Source organism: Carlito syrichta, unplaced genomic scaffold (assembly GCF_000164805.1).
Source record: "Carlito syrichta isolate Samal-C Ts95f unplaced genomic scaffold, Tarsius_syrichta-2.0.1 Scaffold313533, whole genome shotgun sequence".
NCBI classification, from domain to species: domain Eukaryota; kingdom Metazoa; phylum Chordata; class Mammalia; order Primates; family Tarsiidae; genus Carlito; species Carlito syrichta.
In genome coordinates, this window is record NW_007257629.1 from 325627 (window position 1) to 346176 (window position 20550).

At 51.2% G+C, this 20550-nt stretch overlaps 1 protein-coding gene across 1 annotated transcript in view; it reads right to left on the reverse strand.

The window, feature by feature from the left end:
• The window catches only part of MAPK7 (mitogen-activated protein kinase 7), a 5172-nt gene extending 1426 nt beyond the window's left edge, over positions 1–3746 (reverse strand). The window contains exons 1-5 of the mRNA XM_021718810.1: positions 3434–3746; positions 2923–3159; positions 2086–2251; positions 417–1495; positions 1–332 (exon numbers count right to left, since the gene is read on the reverse strand). The exon at positions 1–332 is cut by the window's left edge and continues 363 nt beyond it. Of these exons, the coding sequence (XP_021574485.1) occupies positions 1–332; positions 417–1495; positions 2086–2251; positions 2923–3154 (1809 nt within the window). The 5' untranslated portion in view covers positions 3155–3159; positions 3434–3746. The remainder of the gene's footprint in view (positions 333–416; positions 1496–2085; positions 2252–2922; positions 3160–3433) is intronic.
• Between the last annotated feature and the right edge of the window lie 16804 nt (positions 3747–20550).

The following is a 20550-nucleotide window of genomic DNA, read 5'->3' on the forward strand; positions in this document are numbered from 1 at the left end:
TGGGGGGCTCGTTGGTCCTGGGGCAGGGGCTGGGACGGGGGTAGGGGTGGGAACGGGAGCTGGAGCTGGGGCAGGGGGCCGGGCCATGCGAGTCCAGCGTTCCAGCAGGCTGCGGTCATTGTCACTGAGCACCAGTCCGGCCAGAGGATCTGTGGAGGCGCCCCCAGAGGCCCCGACCCCCCGCTCCTTGCGCTCCCGCTCCTGCCGCCTCTTTTCCCGCTCCTTGGCTCGTTCCTGCCGCCGCCGCCGCTTCTCCTCCCGCTCCCGCTGGCGCTCCTGGGCCGTCACTGGCTTCCGAGGCTCAGGAGCCTCCAAGGGTGCACTGGGACCATCTGCATGTAAGTTGGGCAGGGAAGGTAAGAGCCTGCAGCCTTGTCCAATCCTCCCTCTGCCCACCCTACATGTCTACAAGGCACCTCTGAGCCGACTCCTCAAAGACTTGAGCAGGGCAGCTTTGAGGGCCGCCTTGGTGTTGTCTGAGATGGCACCTTCCTTCTTCGGCGGGGCAGGCTCGCTGGCCGGCAGGGATGGCTGCAGGGTCAGATCAATGGTGTCAGGTGCAGGGCCAGGGCATGGTGGTGAGGCTGGTGGGGGCGATTCCATGGCACAGTCCCCACTGGGAGCCCAGGGACTGGGCATTTCAACATCTGGACAACCAGGTTCACTAGCCACAGGCTGCAGGGAAGGCTGGAAGCGAATCTGTTGGCGGATGCCCTCGCGCCTTGCATGGAAGTCCTCAATCTCGGCCACAATGGCCTCTTTGATTCGCTCCCGGGTGAGGGCTTCACGGTCAAAGGCAAAGTCAAAGGGTGGGGCACAGTCAGGCTCATCATCAGGGTCATGATACTTGGCCAGGAAGGGATGGCGAAGGGCAGCAGCTGCTGAGATACGGGCACTGGGCTCAAAACGCAGCATGCGGCCCAGCAGTGAGAGGGCCTGGCGGTCGGCACCTGGGTACACTGTCTCCCAGGGCACAGGCTGGCGTGGTGGCAAGCTCTGGATATAGGCCCTCACCCTCTCAGCCCCCACAGCCTGAATCACAGCCGGTGATGGAGTACCCAGCACCAACATGATCAGCTGTAGCTGGTGCACATAGTTTTTGCCTGGGAAGAGCTGGCGCCGGGCCAGCATCTCACCAAAGATGCAGCCCACAGACCAGAGGTCAATAGCCTGCGTGTACTCATGCAGAGAGAGCATGAGCTCGGGGGCACGGTACCAGCGTGTGGCCACATACTCGGTCATGAAGTACTGGTGCTCGGCGGGTGAAGTGCACAGGCCACGGGCCATACCAAAGTCACCGATCTTGAGCTCGCAGTTCTCATTCACTAATAGGTTGGAGGGCTTAAGGTCACGGTGGATGACCTGAGCTGAATGCATGTACTTAAGGCCCCGCAGCAGCTGATACAGAAAGTAGCGCACATGCTCCAACGTGAGCGGCTGTGAGGAGTGGATGATCTGATGCAGGTCACTCTCCATCAGGTCCAGGACCACGTAGCTAGAAGGGAAAGAGTGGGGAGAGAGTCGTGGGTTGACCCGACCACACTCTAGGGAGAAGCCTCATCCTTACCATGCCCTCCCAACTCCAGAGAGGTAATGACCTTACCCTGGGACCCCATAGAGGCTGACGGCATGGTATGGAGGAGCACCAGGTTCTAGATTCTCTAGAACTTTTCCCTGAACTTGGCTAAACCACTGTCTCTCCAGACTCAGTTTCCCATCAAATAAAAGATGGGATTGGCCTACACCAGGGCTGGCCAATAGGGTTTCGTTTTGAGGTTATCTCCATTGTTGGTAGTGGCTGCTGGAAGGACCATGAGGAATATTGTGCAGGCTTGTCCACTGACTATTGTAAAGTGTTCAGTATCATTAGTGATGCCTGCTCTGGGACTAGGAGGGTATAGTGGTAGTATAAAATGTCCTACGTTTGACATCCTATATGTCCCTGGCAACACTGTTCCTAGAATTGTGGGAATTTTCCCAGCCTGCCTCATTTTAGATTCAGCTGCATTTCCAAAACTTCAGCAATATGGTCCCAGCCTTCAGAAAAGGTTCCAACTCCGCCTCCCTCTCCCGTCAGCCCCTTACACAGATTTGAATTCACCATAGGGCACGGTGGGCCTCAGGATGTCTTTGATGGCGATGATGTTGTCGTGCTTGAAATGTTTGAGGATCTTCAGTTCCCTGAGGGTCCGCTTGGCATTGGTCACCACATCAAAAGCATTAGGGATCTTCTTGATGGCCACCTGCTGGCCTGAAGAGCAGGGAAAAGAGATACCAGAGGGTACCTTGGAGTAGCTGCAGAGTCGAACCTGGTCCCTTTCAACACCTCCCCTCTAGAATGCAAATAGCAAAAGCTACCACACACTGGGTACCTACTCTGTGCCAAGCCCTGCGCTAAGCAGTTTATGTACATTATCAGATTTTACTTTCACAACTACCCTCTGAAGCAGGTACTAATAGCTCAAAGTTATAGACGAGGAAACCTGGCTCAGTAGAGTTTGCACAGCTAGCCAGTGGTAGAGGCCGGACTCTAACGCCCATGCTCATTCTACCTCCCTACACTCTCTCAACCTCAGACCTCACCCATCCCACCATCGACGCCTTGCAGCCAGTCTCTGACTCCAGAACACATTTCTCTTTTAGACACCAAGGATTGGCTCTCCATTCTGGTCTAACTGGGACGGTCACTTTTCTAAGGAGGAAGCAGGCTGAAAGGATGGCAAATCCACCAGGCCAGAGTTTCAGAGAGTTGTGTCTGACACAGAGCCCAGTGAACAGAGGGCACCTTGTCAGTACTCGTTGAATCAAACCAGAATTCATACCCCAGCTTTCCTTTCCTGCTGTCCTAGATGGGGCGGGTTTCCCACTCCCCGGGGAACCAGTTTCCAGGTCTGTAAGAGGCAGATGACACAGGAAGCTCACCGGTGAGGCGGCGGCGAGCGGAGGACACCACCCCGTAGGCCCCGTTGCCTATGGTCTCGATGATCTCGTACTCATCACCCACGTCAAAGGTCACATCGAAGGAACGGGCTTTAAGCAGGGCCAGGTTCTTGGCCGCTACAGAGGCACCGGTGTGGGCGGGTTCTGCCTTCACCGGCCCTGGAGGTTCCCCAGAGCCGTCCTCGCCGTCTTCCTCCTTTAGGGGCTCGGCCATGGTGTCTGTGTGGAGACGCGGGTGGAGACGCCGGTCCCCCGGGGGCCTCAGTGTCCCCTCTGTGGGCTGGGGAAAAGGACCAGGTTATTTCCAAGCTCCCTAAACCGATGGGGGCTGGGTAGGGGACGGAAGAGAGCGGCTGGCACGTCGGAGCCCAGAGCCTGGAGCCCAGGCAGGGTCGAGGCGGGAGGGGGAGGGGGCGAGGCGCGGTCCAGGAAGAAAGGGAGGGGTGGGGCACTTAGGTTTCTTCGGGGCCACACTCACCAAATGGCGCCTCACCCCCACGCCCCCTCAAGGCTTTTGGAGGTCTCGAGGCTCGCCAGCCTCCCGTCCCCAGCGCAGGGAGTCTCCAAACGTTGCTCGCTTACTTGTTCAAGGGCCGTGGCCACCACCTCAGCGTCGTGCGCTGCCCTGCTTGTCCCCCCCCCCACCCTGCCCCGCCTCCCAAGACCACGCTCCCTCCAGCCTGTGGCCAATCGCTGAGCTATCTGTGCGGTGGTTCCCACCCCTTATACCTGCTGCGCCCAATCCGAGACCACCGACCGCAGAAGCCACGCCTCGCGCGCGCTGTCCAGCTCGCCGGCGGGAGCCGCCCAAAGAGAGCCCGACACTTCGCAGGGGTCCGCTTCCCGCCCCGCCCCGCCTTCCGACGCATGCGCACTGGCAGCCCCGGCACCCGTGAATGGAAGGCAACGCCCCTGCACGTACGCACGCGCGCGCTTCCCCATCAAGCGCGACCTCCTCCGGCCAATCACAGCTTGTCCCGCAAATTTAGGGACTAGCCCAGCCCTCGGGAGGGGTTGAGACGCCCAGTACTGTTACCCGGGCGACCGGCTCCCGAAATCGCCCTCCTTTGGACCCGTCTTTCCTTATGAATGCCCATCGCTCAGGGAATTGTGCCCCCCCATTTTCCCGGTCCCAGGAGTTCTGGGAATGCCTCCGCCCGGGTAGAGAGTGACCCCCGTCACAGCCAACCACAGAGACCTAGGTCCTCCGTTATTCTAGAGCGTCCCGCCTGAAGCCGCCCGACTTCCGGTAGCTGTTCCTCTTCTCACAGCTTCCGGAACTCAGCTCGAGGTTTCCTGGTCTCCCCGCGAGTTCCCTCTACACATTTCTCTGTCCCGCGACTCCCAAGCGCTTTCGGCTGCGGCGGGGTTAAGACAAGTAGCTGGCCGGGCCGCCCAACTGCTGCCCCTCCGTGGAGTCCGCGGGTCGGCAGGGCCCTCACAGGAATCCAGGTGCCTCGACCCAGCCCAGAACCCATTAGTTCATTCATTCATTCACGTAGCAGGTATTTTTCGAGCACGGTCCTTGTAAGGCTCAGTGCCGAGTAGACAAAGGTGGACATGGTGGGCAGTGCTGCCAGGAAAGGTTTTCAGCAGGGAAGCTTGAGGTAGGACTGACAGGAAGAAGTGGTTTTGGGGTTGGATGGGTTTCCACCAAATGAAGTAAAGAAAAGTCCTGCTGCTGAGCCAAAGTGTGGAGGTCGAGAAGTGGAGGGACACAGGCTCTCTGCAGATTCTTCCTTTGCCCGGGATACTGACCTGATAACGGAAGAAGGGGAGATCAGGAACCCAATCAAGTCTGAGTGCCAGACTGACCGTTTATACCTTAGATCAGCGGTCCCCAACCTTTTGGCATCAGGGACCGGTTTCGTGGAAGACAATTTTTCCACGCCTGGTGGCGCGGGGGCGGTAGGGGGGACTCATCAGGCATTAGATTCTTTTAAGGAGCGCGCAACCTCGATCCCTCGCATGCGCAGTTCTCAGTAGGGTTTCCGCTCCTAGGAGAATCTAATGCCAAAGCCGATCTGATAGGAGAGGCCCTTACCCGCCGCTCACCTACTGTGTGGGCTGGTTCGCAACAGGCCACGGACCAGTAGCGGTCTGCGGCCCAGGACTTGGGGACCCCTGCCTTAGGTCACAAGCTAACGGCCCAAAGGTGGATGGGTTTTGGTAAACCTATATTTTTGTTGATATCCTCCACTGTTGCATTTTTGTGTTTTACTTTATACTAAAACATACATGCAGAAAGTGTCACACATCTTAAGTGGAACGTTATAGATTTTCACAAACCTAATGAGAGAGGAGATAGTCGGTAACTGGTTAGCCAGACAGAGAGGGAGGGTCTGGAGGAGACTTAACACCTGCAAGAACACCCCCTGCACCACCCCCATTATATAATTGTTGGTTTAAAATATGGTCAATGTGGTTAAGAACATCCTATCAACCCAGATGTACTGCTAAAAGGGACTTTTTGCTGCTTAAATGCAAGTGCAGTAGCTTAACTAAATGTCCTAACTTGACCCTGGCTTATTATAATATCATTAACATAGCATTAGCATTGAGGTTTTACCCTCCCTGCGTAGGCTTTTCTGTGATACTTATGGGTAGTATTTAAGATGGAGTCACTTTGGTCAAGGACCTGCATGCACAGTAGGAATTGAGTCTCAGGAAGTAAGGGGCGGATGACATGGAAATGAGAGAAACAACCCCAGAAAAGATAAGATAAAAACCACAAAAAAAAATCTAGCACTGGGTTACCCATTTCAGGTCCCCTCTCTTTTTCTGGAGAGCTTTGTTGCTTAATAAACTCCTTCTTTCACTCATCCTTTTGGTGTCTGTGTTCCTTAATCTTCTTGGTCGTAAGATAAGAACCCGAGGTTGCTGGTTTAAGCTGACAGTGGAGTTAAAAACTCCTGCAACACCAACACTTGTATATAATGTTTAGCTAAAAAAAAACCAGAACATTACCAGCCTCTCAGAGGCCCCTTCTCTTTTCTAGTGCTGACAGTTTTTGTTAATTCTTTTCCATAATTTTTTTTGCACTGAATTTTAAGAGACTTATCAGGACTTGTACATTAAAATAGAAAAGCAGGTGTTGCTTTTTAAAGCTCAACATTAGGAAAATATATTTAGGAGTTACTAGGCAAACCACAGGGCAAATACATATCTAGTGTCCTACTGAGTTACAGTTGAACTATAACTTTCTGATTTTCCTGACAGCATAGCAGAAAACCAGATTATCTTACATGATTTGCATTGAACATTGCTAAACCATACTCATGGGAAGTGGGCATTTTCTGTCCCCAAGTTCAGAAAATATTTATTTGATGACCTACCTTTAGCTGATAAAGCAGTCTTCTCTTACTCTGAAATTAAGTGCAATCCCAAGGTCCTTGTCTCTCAGTGCAGCAGTCTGCAACTTTTTTGGCATCAGGGACCAGTTTTGTGAAAGAATTTTTCCATGGACCGGGAAGGTGAGGGGATGGTTTCAGGATGATTCAAGTGCATTATATTTATTGTGCACTTTATTTCTATTATTATTATTACATTGTAATATATAATAAAATAATTATACTCACCATCACAAAGAATCAGTGGAAGCCCTGAATTTGTTTTCCTGCAACTAGACAGTCCCATCTAGGGGTGATGAGAGACAGTAACACCCAAAGTGTGTTACTTATGTCCAGTCTATGTAATCTCATTTTGGCTGCTGTCACTGCAGAAAGCCCTGCTTCACAAAGATAGGATGTTGGAAATAGAAGCAGGCTTTTCAGTGATGATCTGACAGAAGGCAGAGCTCAGGTGGTAATGCGAGCAGTGGGAGCAGCTGTTTACAGATGAAGTTTTACTCACTGACCCAAAACTCACCTGTTGTGCGGCCCGATTCCTAACAGGCTACAGACCAGTACTGGTCCATGGCCCAAGGGTTGGGGACCCTGCCTTAGTGTAAGCAGAGGACGTTCAAAGGCAATATATGTAAACCAAGGGTGCAGCTGTCTTGCCTGACCCAGGAATAAACATAAAATATCAGAAGATACTAATAAACTATATCCTTTAAATGTTTCATAAATATTTCATCTAGGCTAGGTATACAAGTTGCAGACAGTTTAGCATTCCCTGGTAAAAACTCCTTGGTTCCCATTTACTTTTCAATCTACTATGAGCTACTTTGCTTCTGCCCCTATTAATCCCTGACTGTCCTGGAAAAGTCATCATTTCTCTAATTATCATCAGATCCAGTGGACATTCTTCATTTCTTGCCTTACTGAGCTCTCTGTTGCATATGGCACAACTGACCACTTCTTTAAGAAAACATTGTTGAATAAGTAACACAAACATACAGTTCAAAAAGGTTTAAGTGAAAAATCTTAGTCTCACCCCCAGGTGGCTGCTAGAAAAAAACAATACAAATACAATACAAACAAATATTCTCAGCCACCTCCCCTTTCATGTACAAAAGATAGCATATTCTATATACTTTTCCTGAAGATATGTCTATATCAGAAACTGGAGAAGTCCCTCACTGTTTTTTTCAGTAACAGCTTTTTTGAGGTGTAATTCACATATCATAAAACCCACCATTTTATAGTGTACAAGTCAGTGTCTTTTAGTGTGTTCACAGGGTTGGTCAACCATACCTACGACTTAATTTTCGAACATTTACATCACCCCAGAAAGAAACCCATTACAGTTCTTCCTCATCCCTCTTCTTCTTGGCCCCTGGCAACAACTGACTAATTACTTTCTGTCTCTGGATTTGCCTAGTCTGGGCATTTCCATATAAATGGAATCATACCATATGCAGTCTTTTGTGCCTGACTTATTTCACTTAGCATGATGTCCTCAAGGTTCATTCATGTTGTAGTATTTATCAGTCCCTCATTTGTTTTTATGGCCAAATATATTCCATGATGGACATTTGGGTTATTTCCACTTTTCAGTTATTGTGAATATTGCTGCTGGAACATTCGTGTACAAGTTTTTTGTGGACATATGTTTTAATTTCTCTCAGGTATGTACCTAGGAGTGGGACTGCTGGGTCATGTGGTAAGAATTTATGTTTAACTTTTTGAGAAAGTGCCACACTCTTCCCCAGCATCTGCTCTGTTTTACAATCTCACCAGCAATATCTAAGGGTTCTAATTTCTCCACAACCTTGCCAACACTTACTTTCCTTTAAAAAAAAAATACAGTGAGACCTCATCTCTACAATAAATCACACAAAAAACTAGCCGGGCATGGTGGCATGCATCTGTAGTTCCAGCTACTTGGAAGGCTGAGGTGGAAAGATCACCTAAGCCCAGCAGGTCCAGGCTGAGGTGGCCATGAGCATGCCACTGCACTCCAGCCTGGGTGACAAAAGTGAGACTCCAACTCAAAAAAAACCAAACAACGTACAGCCATCCCTAGTGGGTGTGAGGTGCTATGTCATTGTGGTTTTGATTTGCATTTTCCTAATGACTAGTGATGTTGAGCATCTTTTCATGGGCTTATTGGTCATTTGTCATCTTTGAGGAAATGTCTATTCAATGTCTACTCAAATCCTCATCCACTTTTAATTGGGTTATCGTCTTTTTTTTTTTTTTTTTTTGAGTTGGGGTTTCACTGTCACCCAGACTGGAGTGCAGTGGCTGCTCCCGGCCACCGCAGCCTCGACCTGCTGGGCTTTGGCGATCCTTCCGCCTCAGTCTTCCAAGTAGCCGGAACTACAGGCGCGTGCTACCACGCCCGGCTGATTTTTTGATTTATTGTAGAGATGAGGTCTCACCTGCCCAGGTGGGTCTCGAACCCACGGGCTCACCCAATCCACTCACCTCAGCCTCCCAAAGGCGTGGGATTACAGGCTGAGCCACCAAGCCCGGCTGGGTTATCGTCTTTTTATTGTTGAGTAGTAAGAGTTCTTTATGTATTTTTGGGTGTAAGTTCTTTATCAGCTATGTGATTTACAAATATTTATTTCCACTCCTTGGGTTGTCTTTTCATTTTCTTGATAGTGTCCTCTGTTGCACAAATATTTTTAATTTTTAACGAGACCTAGTTTATCTATTTTGTCTTTTGTCAATTGTGCTGTTGATTTCTTTTTTTTTTTTTTTTTGAGTTGGAGTCTCACTCTATAGCCCAGACTGGAGTGCAATGGCCGCTCTCAGCCACTGCAGCCTCGACCTGCTGGGCTCTGGCGATCCGTCCGCCTCAGCCTTCCAAGTAGCTGGAACTACAGGTGTGCACTACTACGCCTGGCAAAATTTTTTTTTATTATTATTGTAGAGATGAGGTCTCGCCAAGTTGCCCAGGCGGGTCTCGAACCCGCGGGCTCAGGCAATCCACCTCACCTCAGCCTCCCAAAGCGCGGGGTTACAGGCTGAGCCACTGAGCCCGGCTGTGCTGTTGATTTTATAGCTAAGAAACGACCTCTTCCTTTTTTATAGCTGCATAATATTCCTCTACAAATGTAATCTATTTATCCAAGACTCTATAGGTAGACATTTTGATTAGTTCAAAATTTTAGCAATTGCAAACAATGTTGCAATAGATGTTCTTTAACAATAGATGTTCTTTAACACACCATTTTGCAGACTAAAAATATCTCTACAGGAAGACTACCCAGAAGTGGGAGTGCCAAGTTCAAAAGTATTGCTCTTGTAATCTTGGTAGTTAATGTCAAATTTCTATCCTTAGAGATTATACCAATTTAGACACCCACCAGCAGTATGAGAGAATGACTCACATGGTGCTTTTTAAAAGCTTAAAATTCCTTGCCTATGTTAAAAATGAAGAGAAAATCATGAGAATCCCAATTTTTGCTTTCTTCTGGAAAATCAGAAGATGTGTCAACATCAGATAAACTTTCCACCCCACCATTGAAAGGGTACAGATTCTCTAGTTCATCACAGTCCCCACCACTCCCTAAGGACCTCCCAAATACAGGCTGAGGTTCAGGTGCTACTTATTGTACTTTCACCCTTATTTTCTAATCTTATTAAAAGCAGGGAAACAAAGAGCCTGAGAGGACATGTGTTTCAGAAACAAAAAAAGAGAGACCAAGTACATCTCTCTGTGGAGATGAAGACTATCACGTGTGTTACATACAAATATTCAACTCTCTTGGCTCACACATCCTGCCTGACCTCTGTGGGCATTTAAGTTCAAGACTCCTAGCTTAGGCTCCTAAAAGCCCCTGAGGGCTGGGCTAAGTGGCTCGAGCCTGTAATCCCAGCACTTTGGGAGACTGAGGTGAGGGGATTTCCTGAGCCCAGGAGTTCAAGACCAGCCTGGGCAACTTGGCAAGACCTCATCTCGACAAGCAATTAAAAAAATTAGCTGGACGTGGTAGCACACACCTGCAGTTCCAGCTACTTAGAAGGCTGAGGAAGAAGGATCACCTGAGCCCAGCAGGTTGAGGCTGCAGTGACTGTGAGCATGTCACTGTACTCCAGCCTGAACAACAGAGTGAGACTCCAATTCAAAAAAAAAAAAAGCCTCTGGGGATTCTTGAGTAGGAGGATGCCCTTCAGAGCTACCTTCCTAAAAGATATTTCTGGCAGTCAACATGGAAGGTGAACTTGAGGGCAGACCAAGGCTCAGTTAAAAGAGGTATGGGAGGGAGGTAAATGCAAGTGTGATGGTATTAGTGTCTGGTAGACAATGGGGATGTCACAAAGATGGGTTCCCAGGAAGAGGAACACATTGGGGTGCTGATGAGCAATAAGCTCAGTGGTAGATACTTTGCGACTCTTAGTCATCTGTGATGTGGTGGTTCCCATTTCTGATCCAAGCTCTGGAGTCCTTCCTAAGCCCCAGAACCTTATCCTTGGTCAGTGGCCATCATGACCGTGAGGCACCCCTCTTTGTAAATAGTCCCATCATACTCCCAGAGCAGCCTCTCATTGGACAGGCTCAGCCAGGGGGAGGAGTATACTGATTGGCCAGACCCCAGTCACCTGTCCATCTCTGGGAGTGTGTTGGGGATTCCAGTCAAGCTGAATTCCTCAACCTACGCGTAGATGAGGGCCATTTCCCCAAAGGAAATCTGAACTTTGGGGATGGTGGAATATACACTGGGTCAGTAGGAATATTTGCATCTGACCTATTCACATCCCTCTGCCACTAGAAGAGGTGTGTTTAAAAGCTTTGAGACAGCCAGACTCAGTGGCTCAGCCTGTAATCCCACTCTTTGGGAGGCTGAGTTGACTGGATTGCCTGACCCTGCAGGTCGAGACCCACCCGGGGAACTTGATGAGACCTCATCTCTACAATAAATCAAAAAAATCAGCCGGGCGTGATAGCACGTGACTGTAATTCCGGCTACTTGGAAGGCTGAAGCAGAAGGAACGCTGGAGCCCAGCGGGTCGAGGCTGCGGTGATCGGGAGCGGCCACTGCACTCCAGTCTGGGCGACAGAGTGAGACTCCAACTCAAAAAACTAAATAAATAAATAAAATAAAAGCTTTGAGGCCAGAAGCAAGCCTGTAGTCCCAAAACTTTGGGAGGCCGAGGCAGGAGGATTGCTTGAGCCCAGGAGTTTGAGACCAGTCTAAGGCAACATAGCGAGATCTCGTCTCTACAAAAAATAAAAAAACATTAGCCAGGAGTGGCGCAATGCGTCTATAGTTCCAGCTACTCAGGAGGCTGAGGTGGGAGGATTGTCTGAGCCCAGGAGGTTGAAACTGCGGTGAGCTGTGATGATGTCACTGCACTCCAGCCTGGGCAACAGAGTGACACCTTTTACCAACCCCCGCAAAAAAAAGGCTTTGAGGAGCAGAGAACACAATTGGACTTCCCATTCTGGGAAGCCACTCTGCTGATGTTATTGTTTCCCCTCCAATCCCAAGTCCCCTGAACTTTATGAAGACATGCTTTGGTATCAGACACACCTGGGTTTGAATCCTGTTCCATCACTTGGAAGCCAGGGCATTCTTTATTGCCTATGCTGTGTGCTGGGGTCATAACCGTAAACACGCCGTCCCAGCCCACTCTGTTGATTGAGACCTGTGACAGGCATAAAGATGGGGGTGTTCGGGCACTAGGGAGCTAGGAGAGGCCCCTGGCCCAGCCAGGAAGTCAAGAAGTTCTTCCGGAAGTGACATCTAAGTCAAGACCTAAAGGACAAACATGCCAGCCAGATGGAGGATTCTAAGCAGAAGGACAGCGTGGACAAAAGATAGAGAGCTGACATAAGTGAGAGTGTGGCACATATAAACACAGAAAGAGGACCAGAGGGAAGGGGGTTGTACAGAGACACAGCCGGGGAAGTAGGCAGAAGCCAGACCATGCTGGAGCCCAAGGTCTTCGAGATACCCAGGACTGACAGTCCTGACCTCGACTTCCTTATCTTAAAAGGGGATATCCAGACCTACCACGCTGGGTTGCTTTATGGACTCAGGAGCACCTGGCACAGGGCCTGGTCCCTGCAAAGGCACTGAGGCCGCCATGATTACTTACGCTGACTCCGTCACTCCACCCAGTCCCTGTGGTGTTCCAGCAGCAGCATCTTCAGTGTGTAAACACTTCTGCCTTCACCTTTCTCCTTCGCGGGGACTCAGGATACATCATTGTCCCTGGTTACAACTGCCAGAATCGTCTCGGCCTGAGAGGGAGAAGCCTGCGTGGGGGGCCGAGGGGAGCACTGCTGCTTGCAGGACTCCCTGTACCTGGTTCCTATTCTTTACACACACACACACACACACACACACACACACACACACACACACAGCTCTCTGACTAGTGCTAGCAGCCATGAGTCATCTGGCTCAGTCACCCAGTGAGTGGTTGGGGCCTCCAGGGGACAGCCCAAGTGGCCACATGACAGGCCACACCCACGTCTGCAGAGGCCACAGGAGAGGCTTCTCTGTTCTCAAGGCAGGTGACTGTCAGTCTGCAGGACCCCTTCCTCACCCCTTTCCCACCTCCTCAGCAGCCCCTCCTGCCCCTGACAGAGTGGTACTGACAGCTGACTGGGTGGTCTTTGGATATCAAGGACAACATGCTCCTATCCTAAGAAAGGAGGCCCATTTAATGGATGAGTCTGCACAAGACCCTGCCTGCTCTGCATGGAGGTGTTTCGGGCTCCAGTGGGATAGGCTGGGAGAAGAGTTTGGGACCAAGAACTCCCAAGAATTCTTAGAATCCACCACAAGGGCAAGGACTGAATTGTAATCCCACCAGCCGGAGCCTTTAGGCAAACCTCAGCCCTCTCTGAGCCTCAGTCTCCCCTTCTGCATAATGTGGTAGTGACTTTTCCCCTGTCGTGCAGGAAGGAATTGCCCCCAGGCTGAAAACGGGGAGTTGGTCTAAATCATAACTGGTTCAGGCCCCTAGACATCCACATCCACACACGGACAACACCCTTACATGCACATTTACATTCACACAAGAGGATTTGAACAGACCCACAGAAATTTTCACAAGCAAATTTACACAAGGACGCATGTACACACACGGACAATACACACAGTTATACCAACTGCTGAGACATACACCCTGGGTACAGAGGGGACTTGCAATGTTCCTCCCTTCCTGCAGTGTCCCTCCTCCCTGCTTTTTCTGTCTGCCTCAGCACAGAGTGCTGCCTTCTTTCCACATATTAGAGGAAAATAGGAAGGGATGGTTTCTGCCTGAAAGAGCCTTGCACTCCAGGGGTCGGGGTGGCCGCGCTGGCTTCACCCAGAGCAGCAGGGATCTGCTGTGAGGGGCGGGCCCACTGGGCTGACCGCCCTTGGCCCAGCACCAAGGCAGTGGGGCTTGCTGGGAACAATGGGCTTCATTGTCGGGCTCACCTGCCATAGAACATGGAGAAGTAGGCTGGGCACTGCCCCCTGCCTTGGGTCAGCCTAGCAAGGTATTTGCCTGCAGCCCCTCCCTTGGGAAAGGCCTGGTCTCTGGGGCCAGCCCGTGAGTTGCATGTGGTTTTGGTAGAGGGAAGCTGCATCCAGGAAGTGGCTGTCCCTGGCTTCAGGGCTGGGTGGGTGGCTGACCTCATGACCACATGGCTCCAGACGCTGCCTGGGGCTGCCTGAACCCTGTTTCCACAGTCCAGCTCAGCCAGGCCGACCACAGACCTGGGTGGGCAAAGTCGGTCACGTTCCCTCACAGTGCCTGGAGTCCCATCACTGCTGCTGCTGTCCTCTGTGGTCCTGAGAGAGCCCAGAAGCTGAGCAAGCACACTGAGGCTAACACTGCCCATCCCCGAACATTCCCCAGGGCCTGCCTTCTGCTGGCTGGAACCATTTCAAGTCAGCCGGGCTCGGTGGCTCAGCCTGTAATCCCAGCACTTTGAGAGACCAAGGCAAGTAGATTGCCTGAGCCCACGGGTTTGAGACCAGCCCGGGCAACTTGGTGAGGCCTCATCACTATAATAAATCAAAAATTAGCCGGGCATGGTAGCGCATGCCTATAGTTCCGGCTACTTGGAAGGCTGAGGCGGAAGGATCACCAGAGCCCAGCAGGTCGACGCTGGGGTAGCCGTAAGTGTGCCATGGCACTCCAGCCTGGGGCACACAGTGAACTCCAACTCAAAAAAAAGGTCCCAGGTCAGTGAGGGAGGCATACAATACACGTCACCCAGATGTCAACCACCAAGAGCCCCACGCCCCTCCTCCTGGCCCTCTGCCCTTCTCCGGAATGTCAGCACCTCCAGGCCCAGCCCAGGGCCCCTCCTCAGCTGCTCCTTGTCTCTCAGCCCCAGACCTACATCCAGTGGCCCCCAGACATTTCCCCACGGAATTCCCTAGAGCCCACTCTGTGGGCAGCAGCCAGAGCAGTCTTTCATCAAACAAATCAGATTATGTCCCTGCAATCATCTCTCCTTCCCACCAAGTAAAACCTATCACTGCAGCCCACAAGGCCCTGTTGAAAAGAACAGTGAAAGGGAGAGGAAGGAGGTGGTCATGGGGAGGTGCCTATGTTCTCCAAGCCCAGGGTGTGGTGGCGACTCCAGCTTGTCTGCTTTCCTGTGAGACCATCCTTTTCGCCCATCTGTGACCTGCTCCCCAACGGGTTTCCTCTCCTGAATCTACAGGAAGAGCCCATAGGAAGTGGCAGAGGGGTGGGTGCAGGCTCAGGTAAACTAGGGAGTGGGCCAGGTGAGGGGGGATTGGGATCCTGCTCTGAACATCCCAGGAGGAATGGGGGAATCTCCCGCCCAAGGACTGGGTGGGCAGAATCAAGCAGCCATTGTGAAATCCAGAAACAACTCCACCTTCTCTTACCTGGTACCAGAAAGTAGTGGTGCCAGATGAGATCGGGATACTCAGTAAAATCTGAATTTCAGGCCAACAATGTATTCCCAAGTAATACTTGCTTCCTGTATGTTTATTTGCTAACTCTGGTGCCCCTGCCTGAATACACATCACCCAGATAGCCACATCAGCCTGAATAGCCACATCAGCCTCCTCCTTGGCCTCCCAGCCTCCCCCCCCCACCCCACAGCATCTTCCCCCAAGGTAGTCAGAGGGATCCTGTGAAAACCCAAGTCACATTACATCCCTCCTCAAGACCCTCCATTCACCCTGAGGCCCTAGGGGACCCGGGCCTAGCAAGCTCATTGACCTCATCTCCCACTCCCCCCAGCAATATCCTAGTAAAATGGCTCTCTGAAAAACAGAAAATATTTTAAAAATGAAAGCCCTGAGTGTAGCATCGGCCAAGTTCCATAGCGTACACATTCCCTCCATGGCTGGTTTCAAGCTACCAAAATGACATCACTGAATGCAGAGTCAGGAAGGGGCATATAATTGTCTCTTGCCTACTCTGCCCACCTCAGGGCCTTTGCATGTACTGTGCTCGTTGCCTGGACGTGCTTACCCCCAATCCTTGTATGACTCAATCCTTCACTTCTTTCCAGACTTTGCCCCAATGTCTCCTCCTAAGAGAGGGCTTCTTTGTCCATCTATGAAAACCCTCCACGCCCCCATCCCTCTCTAGTTCCTTCCTTGTTTCATGTTTTTTCTTCATAGCACTTCTCGCTATTTCGAACATTTGTTTCCTTGTTTGTCTCCCCCACCAGAATGTTACCTCCATGAGGGCAAGCGCTGTGTCTGTCTTGTTTTCAATGTTATCCCCCGCACCTAACTCAGTGCCTGCACACAGGAGGTGCTCACAGATTCTTGCAGAGTAGATGACAACCCTAGGCTCTGTTGCACTTAGCTCTCATGACCCCAATGTTCATTTTTTTCTGTTTGGCTGGAACAATTCAATACACCTACGGAGGAGTCCCATCTAAGGCGTCATTCCTCCTCCTACCCCCAAGCCCCCCAACTGAGGCCACTCCCCAACACAAACACAGCTTCTATCTCTACTCTGACCTTACTTGCACATGCTCCGTGAGACACTCCTTTTTTTTTTTTTTTAAAGTGGGAGTCTATCACCCATGCTGGAATGCAGTGGCATGGTCACGGCTCACCGCAGCCTCAACCTCCTAGACTCAGGTGATCCTCCTCCCTCAGCCTCCCCGAATAGCCGAGACTACAGGCCCACGCCACCACACCCGGCTAATTCTCTTATTTTTTTTGTAGAGAAGAGGTCTTGCTGTGTTGCCCAGGCTGATTTCAAACTTCTGGGCTCAAGCAATCCTCCTGCCTCAGCCTCCCAAGGTGCTGGGATTATAGGCATGAGTCACGACACCCGGCCTATTCCTGGGCTTCATGGTTTTTTCCTCCACAAGGGAGTTATTAACTTCTACCTCTGGACTATTGTGGGGACCATAAATAAATGGGAAAGCACTTTACAATCTCTATAGACCCTAAAATGTAGCACAAGGAATCCCAGCCTCTCCACTACTTCAAATAAACAATGAATCATTCATCAGTTATCTATGTCCCAAGTATTGCATGCAGCCTGTACGCACAAAAAAGAAACAAGAATTCCAAAATTGTCAAAGGTACCTATAACCAACTACATATAATGTAAAAAACAATAACTCACAATTCTGTTTATTCTGCAACAGCATTTTTTCTTTTAGTTGGAGTCTCACTCTGTGCCCAAGCTGGAGTGCAGTGACATGGTCATGGCTCACCACAGCCTCGACCTCATGGATTCAGGTGATCCTTCTGCCTCAGCCTCCCAAGTAGCTGGGACTACAAGCATGTGCCACCATGCCTGGCTAATTTTTTGATGTATTGTAGAGACAAGGTCTTGCCAAGTTGCCAAGGTTGGTCTCGAACCCGCTGGCTCAGACAATCCTCTTACCTCCGCCTCCCAAAGTGCTGGGATTACAGGCGTGAGCCACAGCACCCGGTCTGCAACAGCATTTTAAAAATCACAAATTCTCTCCAAGTAGAAAATTAAGAGTTACTTTAATGATACTCTCTCCGCTTAGAAAGATTCTCCTGAACCAAAACCTGGACATGGAAACACTTGAATGGCTTTGCCTCACTCAGGGCAATTTTCTTAAAAATCATCCTTTGGAAGGATCGCCGGAGCCCAGCAGGTCGAGGCTGCGGTGGCCGGGAGCGGCCACTGCACTCCAGTCTGGGCGACAGAGTAAGACTCCAACTCAAAAAAAGAAAAGAAAATCATCCTTTGCGGCTGGGTTTGGTGGCTCAGCCTGTAATCCCAGCACTTTAGGAGGCCAAGGTGAGTAGATTGCCTGAGCCCGTGGGTTCAAGACCCACCCAGGCAACTTGGTGAGACCTCGTCTCTACAATAAATCAAAAAAATGAGCTGGGCCTGTGGTTCTGGCTACTTGGAAGGCTGAGGCAGAAGGATCGCCCGAGCCTAGCAGGTCGAGGCTGCAGTGGCCAGGAGATGCCACAGCACTCTAGTCTGGGTGACAGAGTGAGACTCCAACTCAAAAAAAAAAACAAATCATCCTTCGGTTGTCCCATTGTCCAGCCTGGGTGACTCCAGTCCCTTAAAAAAGTATGTCATACTAAATTCTCCTTGTTCTCAGCAGTGACTCCACCCAGGACGCCTCATTCAGTGAGTGAGAGTTAACATCCCAGGCAATGCCCTCCTCTTATTAATGAAGAGTTTGAGAACCAGAGTAAGGCGATGGCCGGCCTGGACTTGCACTGCAAGATAGAGACAGGCAGGAAGTTGAACACTGGGAGCCCTCCCCGTCTTGGTTCTGCACCAGCCCCAGCCCTGAGTATTCTGCTGTGCTGCTGGAGGCTGGAGTCCCCGAGTCATCTCTCCCCACCTCTGACTCTAGGTCCTTCTTCCGGGCTGGAAACCGAGGGCCCAGCTCTGGCCCACAAGGGTCCTCAAAAGACCTGCACTCACTTGTTCACTCACGTCGCCACTGAACTCAAGTATTTAGTGAGTGATCCCCATGTACGCACCCCCACTGGGTACTTGGGGAACCCTGAGCAGTTGAGGAGAACAAGTCAGACAATGAGTGTGGAGGGGCTGTGACCAAGGGGCTGAGGGAGCCCAGAGAAAGCCCCCAGAGCAACTTGAGGATTAGGAAAAAAGACATCTTGGAGGAGGGGGCACTTATCTGACTCTTAAAGTTCAATAGGAAGTTTTCAGGCAGAAAGGGCGGGAAGGACATTCAGGCACAAAGGAACTGCATGTACAAAAACAAGGTGATGGACAGAATGCCACTGAATTGTATACTTAAAAAATGGCCAGGCACAGTGGCTCAGGCCTGTAAACCCAACACTTTGGGAGGCCAACGCAGGAGGATGACTTGAGCCCAAGAGTTCAAGACCAGCCTAAGGCAACATAGCAGGACCTCATCTCTATAGAAATCAAAAAATTAACTGGGTGTGGTGACACGTGCCTGTAGTCCCCGCTACTTGGGAGGCTGAGGCAGAAAGATCACTTGAAACCAAGAGGTGAAGGCTGAAGTGAGCCATCATCATCCCACTGTACTCCAGCCTGGGCAACAGAGTGAGAACCTGTCTAGAAAAATAAAAAGGTTGATTTTAGGCGAACTTACGCACAATAAAAAAATAAATACACAACGTTGTCAAGAAGGCTGTGTGCAGGAATCCAGCCCTCCTGAGAGGCAAGGCAAGGTGGGGCAGGAAGGCCATCGGGTCAGGCCAAGAAAGGGGTTGACTCTGCGTCACTTGTGAAATTCAGCCATGTGCCTGGCTGGCGCCAGGCATTCCAAGCAATGTGTCCCCCCCACTGAAGATCTGAGAGGGGCGATCTGTAGCTTTGGAGTCACAGGAACCCTGGTTCGAAGTCCTCATTTCGCTTCCGACTCACTGTAGTCTTGGGAAGTCACTCCCTCTCTCTCAGCCTCAACTTCCCCATCTGTGACAGGGGGCCAGGAGCACTGGTCTTCTGGAATCACTGTGAGGAGCCTGGGCAGCGGAGCTCAGAGTGTCATGCGGGATGGAGAGAGGGCATATGGATCACTGCTGCTGTTCATCTCAGCTGGCCACACTCGCTCCCTCTCCTCTGAGAAAGGAGACAGAGCAGGGCTCAGCAAAGCATCCCCCCGCCCCAGCAGTCAGGACAAGATCCTGGGAAGAGGAGCCCCGGAACCCACGAGGGCTGGGGTCTGTGAGCGGGACGCCTGTCCCCTAGCAGGTACCCCAGGCCCTGCCACGGCAGTTTCCACTTCCCCAGGCTGGTTCCCCTTTGCCCGGTGACATGAGCCTTGTGGGGCAGCAGGGAGCGGGCACTGGTGAGGTTAAATTTCCTGGGCTGACAGAGAGGAGCCCAGACCCAGCTGGAAAAGAGACCCAGGGCCCACTCTCCAGATGTTGCCACTGCTGCTGCTGCTTGGTAAAGGGCTGTGGGAAGGGGCCTGGGGAGGAGAGAGGAAGGGGAGCTGTGGGAGAAGGGGCTGCCCATCCCCAGCACTGTGCGTCTGGGTTCACTTAAAACCAGCAGGGTCTGAGCAATGGGAACATGGGTCCAGGACAGAGAAGGTAACAGGCAGCTGTGGGGAGGAGCTCCATGTGGGTCAGGCGGATCCTTTGAAAGGGCTGAGTATAATCCCAGCACTCTGGGAGGCCGAGGTGAGAGGACTGCCTGAGTCCATGGGTTCAAGGCCAGCCTGGGGAACTTGGTGAGACCTCACCTCTACAATAAATCAAAAAATGAGCCGGGCGTGGTGGCATGTGCCTGTGGTTCCAGCTACTTGGAAGGCTAAGGTGGAAAGATCACCTGAGCCCAGCAGGTTGAGGCTGCAGTGGCCGTGAGCGTGCCACTGCACTCCAGCCTGGGCGACAGAGTGAGACTCCAACTCAAAAAAAAAAAAAAAGAAAGAAAGAAAGTGCTGAGGATGGACCCTGATTACCAGGACAGGGCAGATGGAGGGCTCCCCTGAAGAAGGCGCAGCTGTCTTAGTGATGAGTGAGCTCCCTGTCTGGAGAGAAAAGCAAACAGAACTGGATACCATCTACAATGAGTTTCTGGGTTGGAAGGGAGCAGACTGTGGGATCATGGAGAGGGGAATTCAAGGAAGGTGAGCTCTGAGGGCTGAATAGGAGTTCTCTAGGTGGAGAAGGTTGGGGATGATTAGTAGGCAGAGGGAATGGCATGTGCAAACCCGGAGACTTGAAAAGGCACGAGCATCCCAAGAACGACTCTAGTAATAAGAATGGCAACACGTGTTTGGCACTTTGGTATGTTCATTGTCACATTTAATCCTCACAACCACCTCTGGATGTGATGGGGAAACTGCGACTCTGGGAGGCAGTGACCTTCCCTGAGT